The sequence below is a fragment of the Montipora foliosa genome, chromosome 9 (assembly GCF_036669935.1).
Source record: "Montipora foliosa isolate CH-2021 chromosome 9, ASM3666993v2, whole genome shotgun sequence".
NCBI classification, from domain to species: domain Eukaryota; kingdom Metazoa; phylum Cnidaria; class Anthozoa; order Scleractinia; family Acroporidae; genus Montipora; species Montipora foliosa.
The window spans coordinates 35,542,606-35,564,071 of record NC_090877.1 but is presented as its reverse complement, the minus strand read 5'-3'; the positions used below and the strand labels follow the sequence as shown (position 1 = coordinate 35,564,071).

At 38.4% G+C, this 21,466-nt stretch overlaps 1 protein-coding gene across 1 annotated transcript; it reads right to left on the bottom strand.

The window, feature by feature from the left end:
• Nucleotides 1-1,069: 1,069 nt before the first annotated feature.
• Nucleotides 1,070-21,115, bottom strand: LOC137970823 (uncharacterized). The gene is made up of 13 exons (XM_068817405.1): nt 18,667-21,115; nt 13,488-13,611; nt 12,598-12,723; nt 12,150-12,292; nt 9,600-9,728; nt 8,899-9,145; nt 8,300-8,431; nt 7,458-7,538; nt 6,023-6,079; nt 5,288-5,373; nt 4,084-4,177; nt 3,798-3,827; nt 1,070-2,761 (listed from the first exon to the last, which is right to left on the bottom strand). Exons 1-13 carry the CDS (start codon nt 19,470-19,472, stop codon nt 1,208-1,210), a joined length of 3,609 nt encoding a protein of 1,202 aa, XP_068673506.1. The 5' UTR covers nt 19,473-21,115; the 3' UTR covers nt 1,070-1,207.
• Nucleotides 21,116-21,466: the final 351 nt, after the last annotated feature.

Genomic DNA, 21,466 nt, shown 5'->3' with positions numbered 1-21,466 from the left:
TAACCGAGTAATAAATAATAAATGTAGATGAGGTCTCCATTTGAATAACCAAGCTCGAAAACACCAAAGTTAACACAATGGTATGATTTGGTATTTCTCTTCAGTAAAGCTAAAACTGGGTAAACTGAGATTTACAAATAATTGTTTTAACTATCTAGTTTGTGTTCGCGGAGAAAATCAGCCAAAAGAAGTCATGAAATATTATGTTACGAGAGTCGGATTCAACCGATGAAATATGACGCAACTAGAGCTTATACAAGAAAGAAAAACAAAATTACACCAATAAAAAGCATGAAAGCCAGTGATTTGGCTGATCAAGTGCATAATGACAAGACTGGAAATAAAACTGCAGTTGTGGCTATTTTAAAGCAAAAAAACCCTTGTCTTGAAATCAAATTGCAAATCCCAAATATGCAATATATCTTACCAATGAACAGTAAAACATCTTTGATTATTTCGTTTTTGACCGAAAGAATCTTCATAATTAAATCCGTCGTTAAGAAGATACATCAAACTCGTTAAACTCTTTGTATCATATATGGAACAACTTCAACCAAACTAAACTCGTTTCTTTAAAAGCTAATGGAATAAAGTTATGTTGGTTGTCAGTTATACATTTTTTGTTACCTACTACCAAGTGTACCTTTCAGTGTAGTGAATGAAACATACCCAAACACTCGAAGAGAAGTAACATTTCACTCTTAAAAATTAAAAATGTTTAAAATTATGCAGCATTCACTTTTAAAGTGCACTATTGATGACTTCGATGAGATCACTTTGGATCATGCTCTCTCTAGTGCTTAGTATAAATATGACAAAAGCTAAATAATCTGTTTTTTAAAATATCAATATACAATTTAAGTTCAGAACCTAACAATCCATTTTTGGAACCATCTTACAATTTTACTTATATATTATAAATTAATGACATCACCCGGCTTCAAAAGTCTTCATCTATAAGTTAAATTCAATTGCACACACCTTATGATTAAATTTTAAAACTCTGACTCGCAATTCTGAGTAAACTGCTGAAACAATAAAACAGTATCTTCCCTTGACATATAACTACTTTCTTTTTTTTTTTTTTTTAATCTGTCAAACAATTCACTCAAAAGACAATCGTCACTCTTGGCTCTTTAAAACTACTTTCCACTTGAGTCTAAAATGTTTTATGCAAGAGACAAGACGCACCAGCATAAATGATGGGCTAAGGATAAAATAACCGTTGTTTTGTCGGGCTCGAGTTTAAGATAAACCTTCCATAACCATTATACGCACTACCGGGAACAACATTAAAAGCCTTCACACCTTGGTAACGCTGGTTAACAAATGAAGGAGCTTGGTAGCCAACACTTGCAATGGCGAGGCCAGGTTGCACGGGCGCCGGGCAACTTCCACGAGAAAGAACCTGCCTTTGAGGAAGGAGCTGGTTAACATACGACGAACCTGCGCCTGCTCCTGACGGCACATAAGAGTAAGGCATGTGACCTGCCACGGGAGCCGAAGTAGAGATTCTGGCCACGCCAGTGTACAGCGGTTGGGGTACAAACTGCGTATGTGTTGGTGGGAGGATGACCAAAGGGTTTGCATCAGGGAAAGACTCGTTTCCGGTGCAGCAGTAGGGCTCGTTTCCCGACAGGAGAAGCGTTTGTGACGGGGGATACGCAAGAGTAGGTGAAAGGTATGTTGGACCCACAGGTTGACCATACTGAGGTATAACACCTAAGGAACTGGGTCGAGACACCTTGGTAGGGCTGTGGTGAGATAGTGCTGGTTCAAAGTGATGCGGGCCAAAGCGATTGTTTTGCAGCTGTTCAAGATTATAACGGCTTCGAGGGAGGCTTGCACCAAAGGCGCTTGAGTTTGGCTGAGTTGTATTCTGACCATACATGCCCACTGTATTATCCGTATTTTCTCCCTTCTCATCAGCACTCTCAGTGTCCGAGCAAAAAATCATTGCACTCTCTTTGCCGCCTGCATTAAAATTCCCATCATGCTCACTTGGATTTAAGACTTCTCCTGGATTCCCGTATGTGGTTGATGAAACCATTTCGTCGGTGGAAATCCTGCGGGCCAAGGCAGCATGACAGTTACCGTGTTCCATGGATTCGTTCAATCCGGGACTCACGCTTCCGATTGAAAACGACGAAGTAACAATGCAATCATCTTCGTCGCCCTCGTCTTCGTCATCACCGAATCCATCAACGTTTTCATCGTGCTCATGGACGTGACAAGGTTCGGGTTCATCGTCTCCCACTTCATCCTCTTCGACTTCGTCGTCTAACCCGTGCGAGTTGCGACCCGCTTTGCTCGTTTCTAGTGAATTCGGTTCCATTTCATCACTAGAGCTGGACACTGTTATGACGCTGGGAGAGGATTGCGAATCAGAAATTTCAATCGGAGACGATGTCTGCTTCGCCATGGCGTTTGAGGGTTCCCCCTCTGAGCGAAAGAATCCCAAGGGGCTCCCTGGTTGGTTTACTTCTCCAAATAAAAATGTCCTGTCCCCGTACCTCCTTCTCCCCGGAGAGGACACTGTTCGTCGCAGAGGACGGTGGCCACCCGGCAGACCCATTGACATATGTGCGCTTGGCGCGTTCTGAAAAGCGCTGCCTGACAGTTGCCACGGTAATAAACCAGCAGGAATGTGGGGTCCGCTCCAAACTGGTGGAGGTGCCACGGGCTGTTGCATGACGGGCATGACTGAAAACAACACCGAACCCGCGGGACGGGACCACTCGTGGCTGATTAAATGACGCGTCTGTTGAAAAACAGAATGAAGGTGAAAATTGGATGGCGATGGGATTTTCCAGTTATGATATTTTCACCCTGCGTTGAAAGAAAAGCCACTTCAATCCCTTTTAAATCGATTGGCAGTTAAATCCAAGATTGATAATTGAATCTGCTTATTTTAAAACAAAATGAGACTGCTGACAGAGGGCCAGCTGGTCCAAGCCAAAACAATGGATTAATTTCCGAGAAATACAACGCTTTCGCTCAATTCTAACAAAGTACACGTATTTCGATTCCTCGGCTCAAGCGCATTGCACACACTGACGAGCTCTTAGCCATCGTTGCTGGCGGTATTGTTGGGGCGAGAGGCAAATTAACGCGCGCCCCTCCACATCTCCGAGCTTTTTACCGCTCGTTCATTTGCCTCTCGCGCAAACAATAGGGACCTTAAGATCTAAGACGGCGACATCGACGAAAACGTCACCGCAAAATATCACCTTTGCCTTATCATAAGTCTTTAGCGGGTTTTCTATCTCGTTCACTTCTTACAGTTTGTGCGAAGTATCGTAAAAATAAATTGATACGAGCAGTTACAAAGTCAAAATAGAGAATGAAAGATTCTCTGTTGCATGCTCACGTTGTCGTCAAAACCTCAAATTTGGTAATTTCACGTCGTCCCCATGCAGAGTACCGCAAGAATCCGTGCTGCACGTGCAGTACGATTATTTATGCTATTTTAACCAATGACATCATTGTTTTGCGCCGTTGTTGTTGCCGCCGCCGTCGTAAAATCTGAAGCTCCCTAATACCGCCAGCTACGCGGGATACCGAGTTCTGTGCGGTTTGCCATTTCTAAGCTTTTTATTTTGCCTGCTTTTTAGTCAAATACCAGCTAGCTATTGCATTCCTTCATGCATATTTTCCATTTCTTCCTGTGCAGGGGAAGGCGAGAGGAGAGGGGGGAGGGGGGGGGGATTTGAGGAGTTCAAGCGAACGCAACAATTGCGATAGCTCTGGGCTGCAGGGTCAACTAAACGTGTTATCAAACAGTTGAAAGCTCTTACCTCACGCGTTCTTTCATATCCATCACTTTCCTGATGTAAACAAACAAACATGAATGTTAGAAACTATTACACATGCTTCCCTTTATTAAGGTCTGACAACCGTTATTAAGATCCCACAGTTCCTTTAAAGCGAGTCTAAGTGCGAAGTTTTTCTTATGATAATTAGTTTTCTTTCATATGTAAAGTAAAACTAATTACCATCACAAAAATATCGCACTTGGACTCGCTTTGAAGAGGAAGCAGAGATGACCTCGGAAATGGCCTATTGTTTATTGGCCTGCCTTACCATGTGATAAGCGCCAGGACTGGGTTCTGCAGAAATATACCCATTATCGTCAGAACCTCTCCATGCTCCAACTGGGGGTGGATTCATTGGGCGACTAAAAACAACAAAATGCGAGTTTCAATCGAGTATCGTAAAGCAAAAACCAAAGTAATTACTTTGGCCAATCAAAAACGACGAAGACAATCCAGTAAACCAATCAAAACTCGAAGTAATTACACGTAGCCGACACAAAGTGCGGGAAATTGTGTAAGCGCAAGAAAAAATTGGTTTTGGTTTCACTTCTGATTGGTTGTAAAAATGGCGCGAGAACTTTGAACCAATCGCTGATTAAAGTAATGCAAAACCAATGCAATTCGCTAATTAATTTCGACACTCAATTGAAAACCCCTCTATCAGTATCCTGCAGGTATTTGGCTCTTTCCAATAAAAATGCAGTAACTTGATGAAAGTTTGATAAAATTTAAATTCTGCTTTCATTGGCTTTCAAATTTAAAATGATTTATCAACAGAAAATTCAATTCCAACTACACCAAGGTCTGCCGTTTTTTTTTGCAAAATCAATCTAGGTTCGGCCTTTCTTGTGAAAACCAGTTTTTATTCATAAGAGAAATGGAAATGAAAATTTTGAACGTTTAAAGTCTAAAGACATTTTTATTTAGAGCAGCTTACACTATGAAAAGCTCGTGAAATATATATATGTATGTATGTATTGTATGTATGTATGTATGTATTAGTCTTTTTATTATATCCAGAATTGTAAATAACTATTCTTTTATTTTTTTAAACTTTTTTAACTTGTTTTTTAATCTTAGTTTTTACTTTTTTTTTTCCCTTTGTACTTGGCGCATTTGATCATATTCACATGTTAATTTGCGCCTATGAAATATTAAATATTATTATTATTAACTAATACCACCCAAAACATAAAAATCGCTCGCAATCTAAGGGAAAATTCAACTCGGAAATGGGCTATTTGCTTTCATTGAGAACAACCTCCAGTGGAGCATAAAACATAGTTTCGATAGCGAGTGCTTCAACCATGTATCCAGTATTGTTCACCCGCAATGATCTCCATAAGAAAAAATGAGCAAAAATATTTCCAACCTCACGTTGGCAGCGGAATGAATAATTATCGTAATAGAGTTTTAGAGGGTTAAACCGTAAGCATCAGCTGCGAACTATTTTAAAAATTTGTTATTATCACCTGGGATTTTCCATCCCTTGTAGGTTTTCTGGAATTATAGGCTGAACAGTCTGTAAGCCAACAGCATTGGTCCAGTGAGGCAAAAGCTGAAAAAATCGTTCAAAAATCAGAACGAAAACACCACACTCTGTAACGATCAAAGCATTTTATGCCAAACAATATTGAAGGAAGTGAAGAAGATTAAGAAAAGGAATTTGCAATAGCCTAAACATTTCTGCTTTCAAACCGTCTTACAGTCATCCAGCAACAAGGAAGATTCACCTACAGCCATTCACCACCACAATCAAGCTCCAGAAAATATTATACTTTCAAAACACTGAAAACTTGGTCGTGAATTGGTTGGTAGAGAAATTTCCTACATGTGAGATGACTAACACCGTCATACCGCAGAGAGAAACACTAAGGGCCGACTCTGTTGTTTACGACAGGCTTCCCTTACAAAAACAATCCCACAAAATCCCGCAAAAATAAAAGAAATGTATTCCATCCTGGGTTGAAACCACGCCCAAATCTCCTTGAGACTACAAATTGGGCTAAAAATCGATAAATTTCAGCTCCAAATAATTGTGACGATCAATAGGTGACTTAAATTGTGAATATTCTCCACTTAAACAAAAAGTACAAAATCCTTTTTGCAATCAGTGTTTACGGCTACAGTAGCCCCAGATTCCACCAACAAACAAAAATCACTTCCCACAACAAAACTTCACAACACTATTCATTTCGTAAATGTACCTGCAATGCAGGATCAGATCCAAGTTGCTTGGGAGTCCAGGCTTGAAGTGGCACGCTCTGAAAACAACATGTACGCGTACTTAGAAACACTGGGATACTAGAGAAAATATTGGGTGCAGCTATGATTACGCTACGAACTTTAGATCACAACAGTGCTTCAAATGCTGTATGCAGTGCGAAGTGAGATGCAGGAACTTGTGGCAACTATGCCACTTAATTTAGTAAAGGTTGGTTTTTTAAACAACATTGTGTCACTTTCATTAGATTAAATAACAAAACTGATTTGTTCTAAAACTATCAAATGTTAAATAACAATAAATTAATTTATGATTTAATTAATAATTTCAGCCAAATCAAATTAATTCAATGCTCATTTATATCGACCAAATGGGAGTCAGAATAAAAAGCAGAGTCCCACTGGACTCATTCTTTGTGATTTTCATTACATTTACCCATTCATGCAATATTTGGCCCCCAAGGTCATGATGTACGGGCCGAGTGCATGAGGGCCAAATATTTTCCCCTTCCAGCCCAACCTAAACTCAGTCAATAAGCATTTTATCGTATGGGCTCTTAAACACTATTCATGAGCACTCAGAAGATATGAAGTTTAGACAAAATATGTAACAAACATTTCATAGAAAATTTACCTACTGGTAATACGTTGTTTGCATTAGCTTTTCTGGCTGTAAAAGTCTTAGATGTTTAAAAGTGACAAAATCCTCAAAAATTGCATCATACCGAGCAGTGTGTGTTCCTGACAGGGCCATACAGCTTTTTTCGGCCCTGCTTGCACTTATGCATACGGCCCCCATATGGGGATTTTTCTAAACATTTTACAATGAATATGGCCGTTCGGGCCATTTGATAATTTCAACTATTTACTTACATAGTTAACTGACCACTCCCCATATATAGAAGCTTTTCAAGGCCAATGATACACAACATAACAGAACAACAACAACAACAACTTTAAAGAAACCCAACTGGCCGGAGGCAAACCAGTTGGCTATCTACAAGTGCAGACAAGAAGTTGAACCAGGGATTACCACGACCAAATTCAATTAATGATCACAGCACATCTTAAACCCACGATCTCCAGATCTCAAGGCAGGCAACCACTGGACCACACTACCTCCTTGTTTACATATAAGTCGATTTATGTATTAAAGAGGGTACTTTACGTGGCTCACAATGAAATGCAAGATGGTGAAATTCTAGCAACAACAAAGAGGAGGTGACTGATGATAGGGAATAATACGCATATACCGGTACCTTGGAATGCTAAATCAAACATTTTCATTCTGCTGGTTTCCCTTTACATAAGGAAAAATTTCTGTCGATGCTCGAGGAAAAGGATCCAGACCAACAGTGTTGACCAAAATTAAGGACAGTAAACTTTTATAGGCAGTAGGGTAAGACAAAGAGAACTCACTTTGGCATAAAGACCAGATGAGGCTGGAAGAGAAAGAGTGGCCTGAGGAATAGCCATTGACACCACCACAGGTCTGCCAGGCTAAAACAAAAATACATAAAACAATCAATAAATCCGCAAAAAACAACATTAGAATATGAAGGGCTTCTTTTTCATGAGGTTACCAGTACATCCAGCATAGCAAAATTTTTGGAGCAAACACCTACAGTGTAAGTTGTCTTGGTACGTGAAGGTGCTTTTGCATTTATGTCAATATTTGAGTTGTATTATGGGAATTACATGTAATCACTTTTACTAAAGCAAACTGTCAAGAGGAATTGTGGAATTCTAATCCTGCAATCATAAAGACTACAAGAGTAGGAAACATTTGTGATATCATCCCCACCTTCTTGAGTACATACAGGAAAATCTCGAATATATTTGTAAATGGAGACCCCAATAGTCAATGGACATCAGTGGAATTCTAATCCTGGAATCATGAAGACTACAAGAGTAGGAAAAATTCATGATATCATCCCCACCTTCTTGAGTACATACAGGAAAATCTCGAATATATTTGGAAATGGAGATCCCAACAGTCAATGAACATCAATGGAATTCTAATCCGGGAATCATGAAGACTACAAGAGTAGGAAAAATTCATGATATCATCCCCACCTTCTTGAGTACATACTGTACCGGAAAATCTCGAATATATTTGTAAATGGAGACCCCAACAGTCAATGGACATCAGTTAAACTGAACAGGCCACCCGCAGCCTCTTGTAAATAATAATGACTTCATTCTGTGGTACCAAAGTCTCTGGAAAATAGGATTGCCTTATAACACTAGACCTGTGATACCTTTTGGGATGTGGCTTGAGGGGCAAACAAATGCTTCTGAGGTGAAGAGTTTTCCGTCTGACACAAGACAGCATGCTGCGGAATATAGTGCGCTCCCAGGAATTCTGAAGATGACCCAGCTTGCATACTAGGCTGTTACAGATTGAATAGACAAACATAATTATAATACTTCTAAAAATGAATATCCCAGTTGGCTTAAAAATGAATGCTATCTAAAAGTTCACTGCAACAAAATATCATGTTGCAATACTGTATATAGAGAACCTCTTTCTCTCCTGTAATGTCACAAAGAATGCTTTCGCATTACTGCACATTTTTAACACCCAAGTTCATCGTATTTTGGTCTTCTGCTGTTACAGCTGTGTTTAAAAAAAGTCTTTATAGGGTTCTGTCAATTTTGAAAAATTGTTCTAAGGCAAAAATCTATACATCACTCTACCCAAAGAGATGTGTGTTTTAAACATGAAAATCTAGTAGCAAGCCACAAGTCCAATGAGGGACACACACCACAGGAAACTGACCTCGTGATGTAAGCAACAACAACGACAATTGACAGGTTGTTAATGAACTGGTATAGCCTCTTCAAAGAATAAACTCACCACAGCCTGAAGAGGTGCCACAGGCAGCCTAGTATGTGTCGCAAACTGTTCTGATTGGGCCTGTGACATGCCACCAGTGAGATCTTGAGTTGACAAGGTTTCACTTCGCACCAAAGGTAGATGAACATAAGAGCTAGAGGAAGCTCGCGGAAGGCCAAACAGTGATCCAGCAGGATGTGGGGATGTCTGTTCAGTGATTCCTCTGTTATATCTGCAGACTTGCATGCTTTTCACCGCTAAATTAAACCTGGAATGATGCAAAAAGGTTAGAGACATTCAGTCACATTGTTCAACATTCTTTAATATTATACAAAGCCATTCCATGTTCCAAGAAAACAGACAGATGTCCAAATGTGCGACTGAAAATTTGGTACACAAAAGGGTGTTTTTGGCACATCCTGTTTAATTTATACTAGTCTTGGAGAATTTGAATGCCTTGAGAGTTTTTCATAAGGTGTTACAATACACCATGGTAAAAAGCTTGCAGATATCAAGACATAAATGCATCACAACCCACACTAATATTTATAACGACTTGATTGGGTGGACTTCCTGGCTTCTTTTCTTCTTTTACTCTGCAGAAATAAACTTCACTTCCATCGGAGAGTGGGTGAATGTTACAACTGTACTAGTATCAAGTCCCCACAAATCATTAAACTGTTCTGAAGACACCAAATTATTATTACCAACAGTATACTAACGTGTTGCAATGGGCAAAATCCACCAAATGTGCAAGTGTTATGAATGGGTGTCTGAGGGCTTCATCTGGTGTGATTCTCTTGCCTGGGTCAATGACAAGAGTTCGCTTCAACAAATCTGTAAACTCATACCTTTAGAGAACAAAGCAAACAAAACATTAACATTATGACATGACAACAATCCTCTGCAACTAAAGAGCCCGATCAGAGAGCTTCTGGCTGTTGTTTATGAAAATGGTTACATATTATGATATTTACATACCATATTTTCTATGTGCATATTAAAATGTACTTTACATATATAATCTTTCTCTCTTATTATGGGTTTGATCAGACGTACATCAGCAAAATGATGTAAATGCAGCTCTGGAAGGTAGCAATCTCACCCAGCCCATGAATGAAGTCAGTAACACAAACGACAGACCATCACCGCAGGGTGTAAAGTGCAGGTCATTATGTTTTACAATAACTGAAACAACCCAAACCTTTACAAAAATCATTGCTAACCTTAGTCATAAACATCATTTTTTAGGCCTAATGTTAATTATAGCATTAGCAAAGGTTAGGGTTGTTTATGTTGAAACAACGACCTGCAACCCTGCAACCTGCAGTTTACAACCTCCAGACCATTACAATGGAAAACACTGTGAAATACTCTTTGATGTCCCATGAACATTGAAAGGCTGTGAGACAGGGCTGATGGATTATAATTAATCCTCCTCCAAGAAGACTAGCAGAGTCTAACTATTTTCATTTATTAAATTCTGAATTAATACATTTCTCGTGCTCTGATTGGTTTACTCAATCTCAGTTATCAACTCATTTCCCTTAGTTTGACCTCATAAGGCAAATAATTGCACTAGGCTTTGCTAAGCTAAAATTATTTTCGCCGGAAAGCGAAATGTCTCTCTGAATAAAGAAGTGTGTGAAAAGGTAAGAAATGTTTTTGTGATTGGCCTTTGTCTGTCTGACCACCAGGTATTACACAACATCGCATCCTCATCAAGTTTTTTTCGATTTTGGTCAGAATGATTTTCTCGCCTTTTTCGCTCGTATTTCGTACTTCCAAACTTTTTGGAGTTTAAGGAACTTAATAAAACAATAATACATTCACGCTTGTAGGATATGAGCAGGTCTGTAAATAAGAGCAAGTAGCCGGCCAAAACAGCCGGCTAACAATAAGCCACCTTCAGCTGGCTACTTTTGTCTCATTTTACTACCAGTCAAGATGAAAAATCTTACACTTCTTAAATTATCATCGAAGAAACCTTTAAAGCACTCTTTTCCCTGTTTTGAGTGGAACTGACGCCATGTTTTACAAAAATTGAACATGAGAAATTAACACAAAATCGTTCGTGCGAATGGTGTGGAACTCGTGGAACGCCTGGAACTGAATAGTTCCCAGTCCTGCGCTTAATCTGATGAAACAACATGGAATCCACGTTGAAGAAAGAGCATTTTTCCTTCCAGCTCAATCAAGTGAGCAAACTCACTTTCAGGGTTGTCCTCTTTTAATTATTATAAGCCTTCTACTTTCAAATTTAATGACCGCCCTGTATGAGACTGGTTATAGCCAACTTGGGGGTACGTGCCTTTACAGCATGTACCATCTCATATCCAATGCGCTCACGGTATAATTGTTAAATATCACTTTCCCCTCAGAACCTTAAAGAGACTGAGTGTTGGCCCAGCAGAAATTGAACCCACCTCCCACAGTCCAATGCTCAACCAACTGAGCCAATTGGTCAGTGGATTATCTGTTTTAATAAATTTTGGTCACTGCTAAACTTGTTTTGTTCTATGATTTATGCTCAGTCTGCCACACTTATTTTATATAATGTTTCAAGTCCAGTTCAAATCTGAAGTTGCGCATGCAGTGAGCCAAAAACAAGGCGTAGTGTGATCACAGAATCAATGTACACATCTACGATTTTTTCATTCTGCATTGATGCAAATCAAAAAAAGTAAGCAGATGCTTTACAAGTTTCTTTGATGGTATAAAGAAATATCCTTTCCATAGAAATAAAAGGAGAATTATGTGAAAGTATCAAGCTACCATGACAGCGTTTCTGAATCATAAAATACAACTGGGATATTCCAGGCAAGAAAATCCCATGGTTGAATCATTAACATGTGGACAGAACAACCTGAGATGAGACAGTATTCACTCTAAAGGTGCCTACACTGCTTTAGCCTACTTTTGCATGGAAGATTAGGGTGGTTCCAACACATCCGGAATCCAAGATCTTAAAAAAAAAAACATCCAACCGACTAGACGCCACACCTAAACACCAACAGCACAATCTTCGTCAACACCTGGTGCATCTTCCTGATTTCCTTTGCCAGAGGAGAGCAGTTGGTGATTTTCTTATCATCTTTAGTCATTAATAACAATACTAACAACAACAACAACAACAACAACAAAAATGATAATGTCAGAGCTTAATCCTATACTTTGCACCTTTGGCCAAAACAATGTTGGACACAACACTTAAAAAAATCTAGCTCCCTAGGATTTTTGTAATATCAAAGCCCCACAGTTCATTAACAAACCTGTCAATTTTTTCTGCCACCCGTTCGTTTCCAACAAGGTTGCTAGGCATGTTGACCTGTGACATCTCATCCAAACAGTTGAAGATGTACTTCCTTGCTTCCTGTGACTTGATTTTGGTTTCACGTTCATGTTCACTACCCGTCTATAACAATCAGAGAAAACAATTATTAGAAGTAGCTACCCTTGCCAAACTTTCAAAAGGTAACCAACACCAAAGAGAATTTCACTTAGGGTGTCAACAGGTTGGCAGAGTAGTGAGACCATGCCCCTTTAAACTTGATTCTTAGACTGAACATCATTATTTTGTGGGTTGACCTTCTAGGATTTTTACTATACTCTGCTCTGAGAGGTTTAGCACTTTTCGACTAGCCTGATAAAGAAGATGGTTATGATGATGTTAATGATAATGTGATTTGGTAACAACTGTAAAACATTGGAAATGCAAACCTTCATCTTCCATTCTAATAATCCAGTAGTTGAGCTTAAAGCCTTTTTGAAAAATTTTAAACTTTTGGACCCATTTGTTAGCAAATGATCACTTGGCAACCCCTGTGTCTGTGAAATGTACCGGATCTGAAAAGAAACAAACATAGCAACTGTTAAACCTGGAGGCAGACTGGCTGGTCAACTGGTTGGCACCACGGCAAATATGAAATGAACATTGTTTTTGACAAGCACCCCTGAATTTAACTTTGACCTATTCACCCCTAGAGCAGCCCCACTGATGAGTAAAATTGTCTGGTGTTAGATATACATGTAGTAATAAAGTAAGAGAGAGTACGTATCACTCTCAGGAGAAAATGGGTGAAAGAGGACCTAAATATTATAAAACCATTCCCCACTGACCTAGTCATTTAGACAGAGTAAAATCAGTAATTCTCACTCTCAGAAGAGTCAATGGGTGAAAGGGTATGTTGTCTTTTAGTGGACATAAATGTCTGGTTTTTGAGACTGTCACCAGAGTTTCAAGTAACAAACTTGAAACTTGGGAAATTGTCTTAACACCTACGGTTTTGCCAACTTTGTGGTGTGAAATCTCTTTCTGAGCAAAAAGAAAAGAAAGCCACTACAGAAGATAATAACGAACATTCAAACCAGCAGGTCTAAAACACAGTCACGTTTCATGGGTCACTCATTGCAGGTCATTGTTTTACCTTTTTGAAAGTAACCCAAAACCAGGTCAATTTGGCTAACTCTAGGCCTAAAAACCATCTTTAGGCCTAGAGCTAGCCAAAATTAGGGTTTTAAGTTACTTTTCAAAACGTAAAATAATAGCCAGCAATGAGTGACCTGTGAAACGTGACACATGTTTTAGACCTGGCCCATTCAAACAGTACCTGGTCATATTCTGAAGAGCCTGGATAAAGAGGCCACCCTAAGAATAACTCAGCAATTACACATCCAAGGGACCATGTGTCAATTGCTTCATTAAATGGAAGACCAAGAATCACTTCAGGGGCTCTGTTCAATACAAAAACACATAATACATAATTATTATGTCAAAAGTGGACGTACATGCCTATTGATTCATCATCATAGAGGGATTACAAATTAACTTGAAGAGCTAAAAGGCTTAAAAAAACAAATGGCTAAAAATGCCTTATTAGAGACACCACATTCAGTAGCCAACAGTTTGTGTGCTGCAAATCTGAAACTGTGTGTTCAATGCTACTTCCAACTTTAATTATGCAGATGCAATATTTAGATCCAAATACAACATTGCCAGCAGATGTCCAAGTTTTCTCCAATTCTTGGAGTCCCATTTCAAGTAATCCGGAAGCTTTCTTGTAGCCAATCATATCTAAAGGAACCAAGTGTAGATGAGTACTGGCAATCAGCATGAGTTACTTTTATGGCAGTGAAAAGTCACTGTGATGATTGTTTTCATAACAGCAGACTTCACTGAGGTTTGGATTAAGAGGCAGCTTTGAAATTAAATAGCAACAGGACTCCACACTTCTCCAATCATTTGAAAACAATAATTTGGACTGAAAAATTCTCTCTGACTCCCAAAATAGACAATTTTGGCAGTTGTAATTTATATAAGAAGGAATGGGAATTTCCTTGAAAAGTCTAAACTCATGGAAGTGTTGATAGGGAAACCATTCACCTGTGTACCTTGCCATTTTCCACTTTTTGAACAATCAAGGAACTAAGTCTTATTTGAAAGATCTCTCGAAAAAAAGAAACATGGTGTTCTCACTTTTTTAAATATCTCCTATAGTTCTGGAGATATTAAAGTTTTCTGATGAGGTCTTCAGAGGTTCCAAGGGGAAAACAAATCACAAAATCTAGAATATTCTCAGAAATACTGAAGCGGTTCTCTTGAAACTTGGCACCAATGATGTCCATCAGTCAATGCATAAAATGACACCCATTGTACAGTTACCATGGCAACCGTTTTGCTTCCAGGTGATTTGAGAGGAAATTGAGATATTTCAATTATAAGCAAGAGACAGCTGTCAAAAGTGTTGCCATGATTATGTCATACTCTGCACCGTCTTGCACCCTTCTTAAGGGTTATTACTCATGCCAAGTTTGAATAATATCGCTGTTAACACTTTCAGAGATATTCTTGATTTTGTGATCCATCTTCCAGCAGAACCACTAATGATGTCATCAAATTGCTACTTTGCATAACACAAAAACTTAAATATCTCTGAAATGAAAAAAGATACTTGAAACAGCAAAGGCCATTCTTCATTATTTTGAAAACTCTTTCAAACACGCATTACCGGTAATTATCTTCACTTCATAGGCACTGTAAAGGAAACAATTTCTGTTCACATTGCAAGATATAAATCACAAAATGCTTTCACACCTTTCTCAACCAAATGAGAAATAAAATGGGGCATATTGTGTTTGGGTGAAGGCTGTATGTCAAATAATAAATGCATGTTCAAACTACTAAGAGATAAGTTCAGTAGAAAGAAAAATGTTACAGCAACAACATGGCCGGCAAATTTTATTCTAACATGAAAGCACTTGCTGGCACATTAATAATGTGACCCTATGTTCTTATAGTGATGGATAATTTTCCACAAACTTGCACTTTGAAATATAAGCGCTTGAGTGACTCCTATCTCAAGTATTTTTTCCTAACATTTCCATCAAAACTGCCATGTACATGTAGGGTGTCAATAATAATAACTGTTACAACAAAAAGAGCCAATGGAAGAGAACTACAATAATTGAAGTTAATTGCCAGTAAAGGTGGCCAATAATCTCTTCAAATCTGTGTTGTCAGATACTTTTTGTGCCGAGTCGCAACATGCGGTTGTTCAATACATTTTTGTGAAAGGTTTGATGTTGTGGGTGGTCTAGAAAGTTATCCAGATAGGCACTTATACTTGCATATTTCAACTCATGAGAGGGAGCTAAGCATACAACTCCACAGGAATTCAAAAGTCAAGAAAAAACTAATTTTGTAAAATTCCAAAGATGTCTTGACACAAGTTGTATTTGCATTTTGGAGTACAGTAACTGGAGAATGTAAACCGTGTTTACAATAGCTCTTAATATAATTAAACATTCTTTTGTGAAACAAATGAAAATGACAGTTTGTTAAGCAAAAGCAATTCAAGTCTGAAAAAAAAATTAACCAATACAGCTGTAAAGCAGTCAAGCACAAACTAGATAATGGATTTTGAATTTACCGAACTAAATTCTCAGTGTTTCAGAGATGTCAGATATTCTTAACTTAATCGACAAAGGTTTCTTCTAAAAATTATAGTGTTTAGTATGGAGATGCCATGTTTGTGTCCCCACCGCCAGAAACAAATGGGAGCATCTGGAATTTACTTTGGCTCTCTCAAAACAATTCTCTTTGCTAAACTTGAGAACATTTGCATAGAACCTTCTCATAACATATTGGTTATTTAAAACTCAAAAACACAAGGCTAATTAATATTTTCAGGTACATGACAAGTTTCTCAGATGTCATGTATTGTGACAAACTCTGAGACTCAAACTGCTTATTTTAAGAGGAAAGTATACTGCTGAGCTGAAATGGGCAAGCAGATATATTTCTAACATGTGTGGTTCCAGAAAATATCCATACCCCACCACGGAGGGAATTTCACTCAGGACCCTGCCACCTCCCTGGATTTTCCACATTTTTATTAGGAACTGATGATCCTCACACCCCTCAGGAATTTCCACAAAGTAAGACAAAGACCCCCAACCGCTCTGGAAAAGTTTATTTTCACAAAAAACCATAATCAAAGCAATGAACGACGCCGATTGCAGTTATGCAATGGTTTTCATATACAGGTAATTCTATTGAGTGGTTTCGAATTAGAACACCGTAAACTACCTACAAAGCAATCTAAACTCAACAAAATATTGCTTATACCTTAAAATGAAAGATATAAATTTGTATCTGTCAGTTTACCTTAAAGTGCAAGCTTACGATTTTTTTCCCCAAACCGCAGGTAGCCGTCTCCACAGCCATAATGTTGATAGAATTAACGCCATTTCAGTGTGAATACGGTCGCGAACACTCAAACCTTCAACCATAAAATTAAGGGGAAACGAGGAGAAATTATAAAAACTCTAGATTCTGAAATTGTTATGTCGTATACCTTCGTGAAGTGAAACGTTCAATGTTGTACTGTTTTTTGATCGACTGACGCAATATGGAGATCAAAGAAATGTAGCTAGTAACCACACCTGTTACGCGGTCGCGTCTCTATGAAGACTGGTAACCAGAAATGGCGGTCAGTATTACATACGTGACAAGTCAAGTTTTTGCTGGCCTAACAGGAACCTAATTCCTTTGGATTCGCCTACATAACGCTTTTGGAAGGAAGAAAACCTGATTTAGATGCAAAAATAATCATAAATGATATAGTTAAACTTATTTACTTCTTCAAAAATGATCTACCAGGATCAAGTAGTAATTTTCGTACTGAGTTTGAAATTAACCCCTTGGAAAGTGGTTTTATGGTCCAAGCCCCCTACCCCTCTGGAATTTATTGGGCCTCTGACTCCCAAACCCTCTAGAACTTTGAATTCCCTCCATGGTGGGGTATGGATATTTTGTGGAACCACACAATACCTTTAACCTGATGAAATAAAAAACTCAAAAGTTTGAATTTTAGTTTTTTGTGACATCAACTGAAAACCAAAAATAGCAGACCACTATATATACCAGCAAGTCTAAACCCTACCTTCGCGAATTTGGGTTTTGTTCTTTAACTTCCTACAAGGTGATGAACATTGCAGTTGTAATGAGATGAGTCCAACAGATAAGGTTACTTGATAAGGAAATAGCTGGGTGTCTTACTCTCTAGATATCATAACAAATGTGGCACTTTCTCCTCAATTATTTTTTAGACCCTAATCGTTGGTCCAGACACCCTCCCACACAGTTAGTTGTATCAGTTTTCATGTATCCCACAATGCCTTTTTCTATTTTAATTTGTGAGGCTTCATCACACCATTTGGCTGCAATTTACAGAAAAGCCCTTAGACTTTGTAGTTATTCCCTGGCAGTCATGTTTACCAAAACTGTTTTGAAAGCCAGAGAATACCACCATGCTAGTAGCCAAAACTGAATTCATACTTGATTGTGTCAAGATGTGATGGCAATGGGATAAAGATTAGAAAACATTGATTTCACCTGTTTCACAAGTAATAGCCGTGGCATTCAACATGAAAAATTCTATTTAATTTGAGCAACATATTGTTTCAATTTTGGACATAAAGTGGCAAAAAAAAAAACCACAAAACCTCCAAACAATCATAGATTTTTGTCATGATACATATATTGCTGGCTGTACTTATCCATCCCAAATTCCTAAAATTCCCTTCAAGATTTCAAATCCCCTGGAAAATGTTTGTCTTAAATTAATCCATACATAATTGGTTCGCAAAAATGTCAATATTGTTCTGAAAAATTTTTAAAGCAAGAAGAAAGAATCCCTCCTGATTAAATCGATTTCTGGAATGAGTGCATCTTGATATGTAAATGAGTTTAACTACATTATCAGCTATAAAATGCCAGGCACATCTTTTGAGTGGCAAATTCAGTTTTTCATCTGTTCAATAACCACAATGAAACTGTTGCTAAAACGATGAATTATTTTCAAATACAAAAATAAAAATATAATCTCACCGAAAAAAAAAACATTCGTTTGTAATCTGAAAATGCGATGTTCAGATAAACCATCCAAAATGATGTACACTGAGATCACAAAAAAGGTTCAAATCAGAAACAAAGCAAAGCTATTTTCAACGATTTACTTTGCGTAATAAATTTAAAGAAACTCACGAAAGGTCGAATACAAAATATATGTAACATGAACAACATCACGTACAAAACTGTTTGCATGAAAAACAACCGCAGACGAAATGGGAGAACTCTGAGTAAATTATGAAAAGAAGTAATTAGGAGGCCTTCCTTTGTGGTGAGTCAAAATGAATAAACAATAACGAATGAATGTCGCGAGGAGCCCAAGAGACCAAAAATATAACACAAGTTCAATTAGAATTTTTGCGATGTAATGCACTTACCTATAATAACGACTTTGCAAGTATGATGAGCAAACAGCTTTGGAAACTTGAGTTGCTGAACCAAAGTCTATCACCTTCACACGAAATGGCTGCTTTTCCGGATCAACCAACATAATATTTTCAGGTTTTAAATCAGCGTGGATTAATCCCAACGACTTCAGCTTCGATAGCGCAACTAAAACTTGTTGAACGATGGGTCGAATGTGCCGTAGAGGTAGTGGATTGAACTTCGATTGTTTGAGATAGTCATACAAGTTCTGTTGCAACATTTCGAAGACCAGGCATGTGTGATTCTTGTGCTGAAAGCATTCGATCGCGCGAACGAAATTAAAAGCTTCGGAATTTTCAGCGCTCAACTTCGCCAAGATACCGATTTCAATTTGCCCCTGACGGGCATACGAAGGATGGTCCTTCAATATTTTTATTGCGCATAACTCGTTAGTTCCTTTCTTCCAGCATTTTACCACTTGTCCAAACGTTCCACGGCCGAGAAATTCGAGTACTTCGTATCTTGAAGTTGCTGAACATAGTTCTTCGTGAAGTACAACTTTGTAATCTCCTTCGCTGTTACTATTCCCAGCAGTTTCTGAGGTCTGTCGAGATTTTTTTACACTTGCCTCGGGAATCTTTAAGCCACATCTTTTGTAGGTGCTTACCAAATTCTGAGTAAGATTTCGGAGCGCGTTTGCGCTTGCATCAATGTGGATTTTGCCCACACAAAGACCAGAAGGGAAAATTGTTCCACTGGGTCTGTGAAAGGAAGTGAATGCGCTCGAAGAATGTGTTATCAATTCTGCTTGAGCCATTCTGTACTTAATATTCAAAAGAAAATGTTTAGCTCAATTTTTTGGTCGGGATTTGTCCTTGAAGCCATTAAGATATGTAAAGTGAGCCTCGTTCGTTCAATGTCAATAAACGAAATTAACCAAGTTACTTTCGTCAAGATTTCTCCGAAACGAACTTATGCGATTCTATCCTTCCATATGCAGTATAGCTCATCGATTTCTTGCTTTCGAGCGAAAACTTTAAAGACCAACCTGGCAATGAAGTGGGGAATTTTTTCTGTCGCTTTCAATGTGGATTCCAGATAAAACGTAGTTTGTCAGTGATTTGTTTCACCCAACCAGACCTTCCTCAGACGACGGTTCTCACTATCAAATCCATCTTTGCTTCAGTTGAATGGAAATAGAAAAGAATAACCAGGGATTTGAAAGGCCTCAAGGTGAATCCAATACAATTTCACGATATTGCCCTAATTGCCCCTGGAACGAAGTCTCTGGCTTACTGTGATCGAATGAAGAAAGCAGTAAGCGAATTGGATTTCTTTTGGTCAATTTAGACTTGAGCGTATAAATTGAACAAGTATGGAATGGTGCGTAAAAATATTTTTCCCAACAAGGCGATGGGCTGCTATTCAAGCTTTCACTTTGTTGTTTTTATAAACTTTTGGCACCAGTGTTCACTTTTCTTGAATCGTTAAGCTGTCACAAATGGTCTACCAGTTTACCATATGTAATATTTAAGAAATCTCCATAAATACTTTATAGCTTATACTTCCATATAGTTTTCAGTTCCTTTTCCGCTGGATCCTTCGACAAATTCAAACGCTTTCGATGCCGTCCATTAAACCTTCAAATGTTTATTTCTTGAGATGAAAATATATTGTGAAAAGAGCTTTTATCGATTCTTGAAGAATCGAACAGTTTAGGAAGCAAGTTTCCAACTTTGAACCTCTTTTTCCACGCAAACAAATCTTTAATGCTTCTCAAGCTTCCATAAATAAAAACACCTTCGCAAGACAAATAAGACAACACTCTTCTATATTTCGCTGAATACCAAGAACACTGTAAAGCGTCTCTGTCTTGAAAACGTAAACCAGTAGAAAGGATCTTGACAGCAAGGATTTCGTGTAGGCCAGGAATTAAGATCCCGCGACGAAGGCGAAGGGACGCAAACTAAAATTCACCAAAACGCTTCTGCCAGACAGCCCTCAGACTCATCCTCAGGCTTTAAGCCACAGATCGACTACCATTAGATTTTCCGATCGGAGAAGAATCCGTACATTTCCGGCGAAGTAAACAGCATACTCAGTGCATTCAAAGCAGAAATGTTGATTAGTAAGCGCACTGAACCGCGCGCCATGTTTTCCCTTATGACGTAATGCAGAGATTCCATTGACCAATCACCTTTAGTTCTAGGCAGTTTGCTTCAATGACGTCAAAGAGTACGTAGATTGTTGCCAGGATTACACTTGTTTAGAAAGAAATTTCGTCAGATTCTTTGCGAACACTTTGTTGCGTGCAAGCTCGTACGTATTTCTCAAAGAAGACAAAAATAATTTGAAAATTTTTTTGTCAAATTTTCGGGGAAAATAAGTGGTTTTCTGAGAGAAGCAGTTTCTTCTGTCTTCCGGTTATCATTTAGCAAAGGGCTCCTTTTCACAAAGTTCAATAAACATCCTGAGTGAAATGATATCTTCGTCGGTCATTGCCTTTGGGTTCATTCTTTCTGTCAGCAGAAATATCATATGTACTTCTGAACACAGCAACGACTGATCATTATTTCTTGTCAGCTGATTATTAGTATGTTTTCATCAAATGAACTAGAAACGTTCATGTTGAAAAAATTGCAAAGATTTATGTTATTCAGATTTTCCAGAGATAGTGAACTTACATTAAGATGATATGTAAGATGCGGACGTATCGGAGATGGGCGAAGGAGGTTCGAAAAATTGCCCTTCAGACATTTATCTTAGATCGGGGTTCTGGTCAAGCCTTCAAGACACCACAGACACCAACAC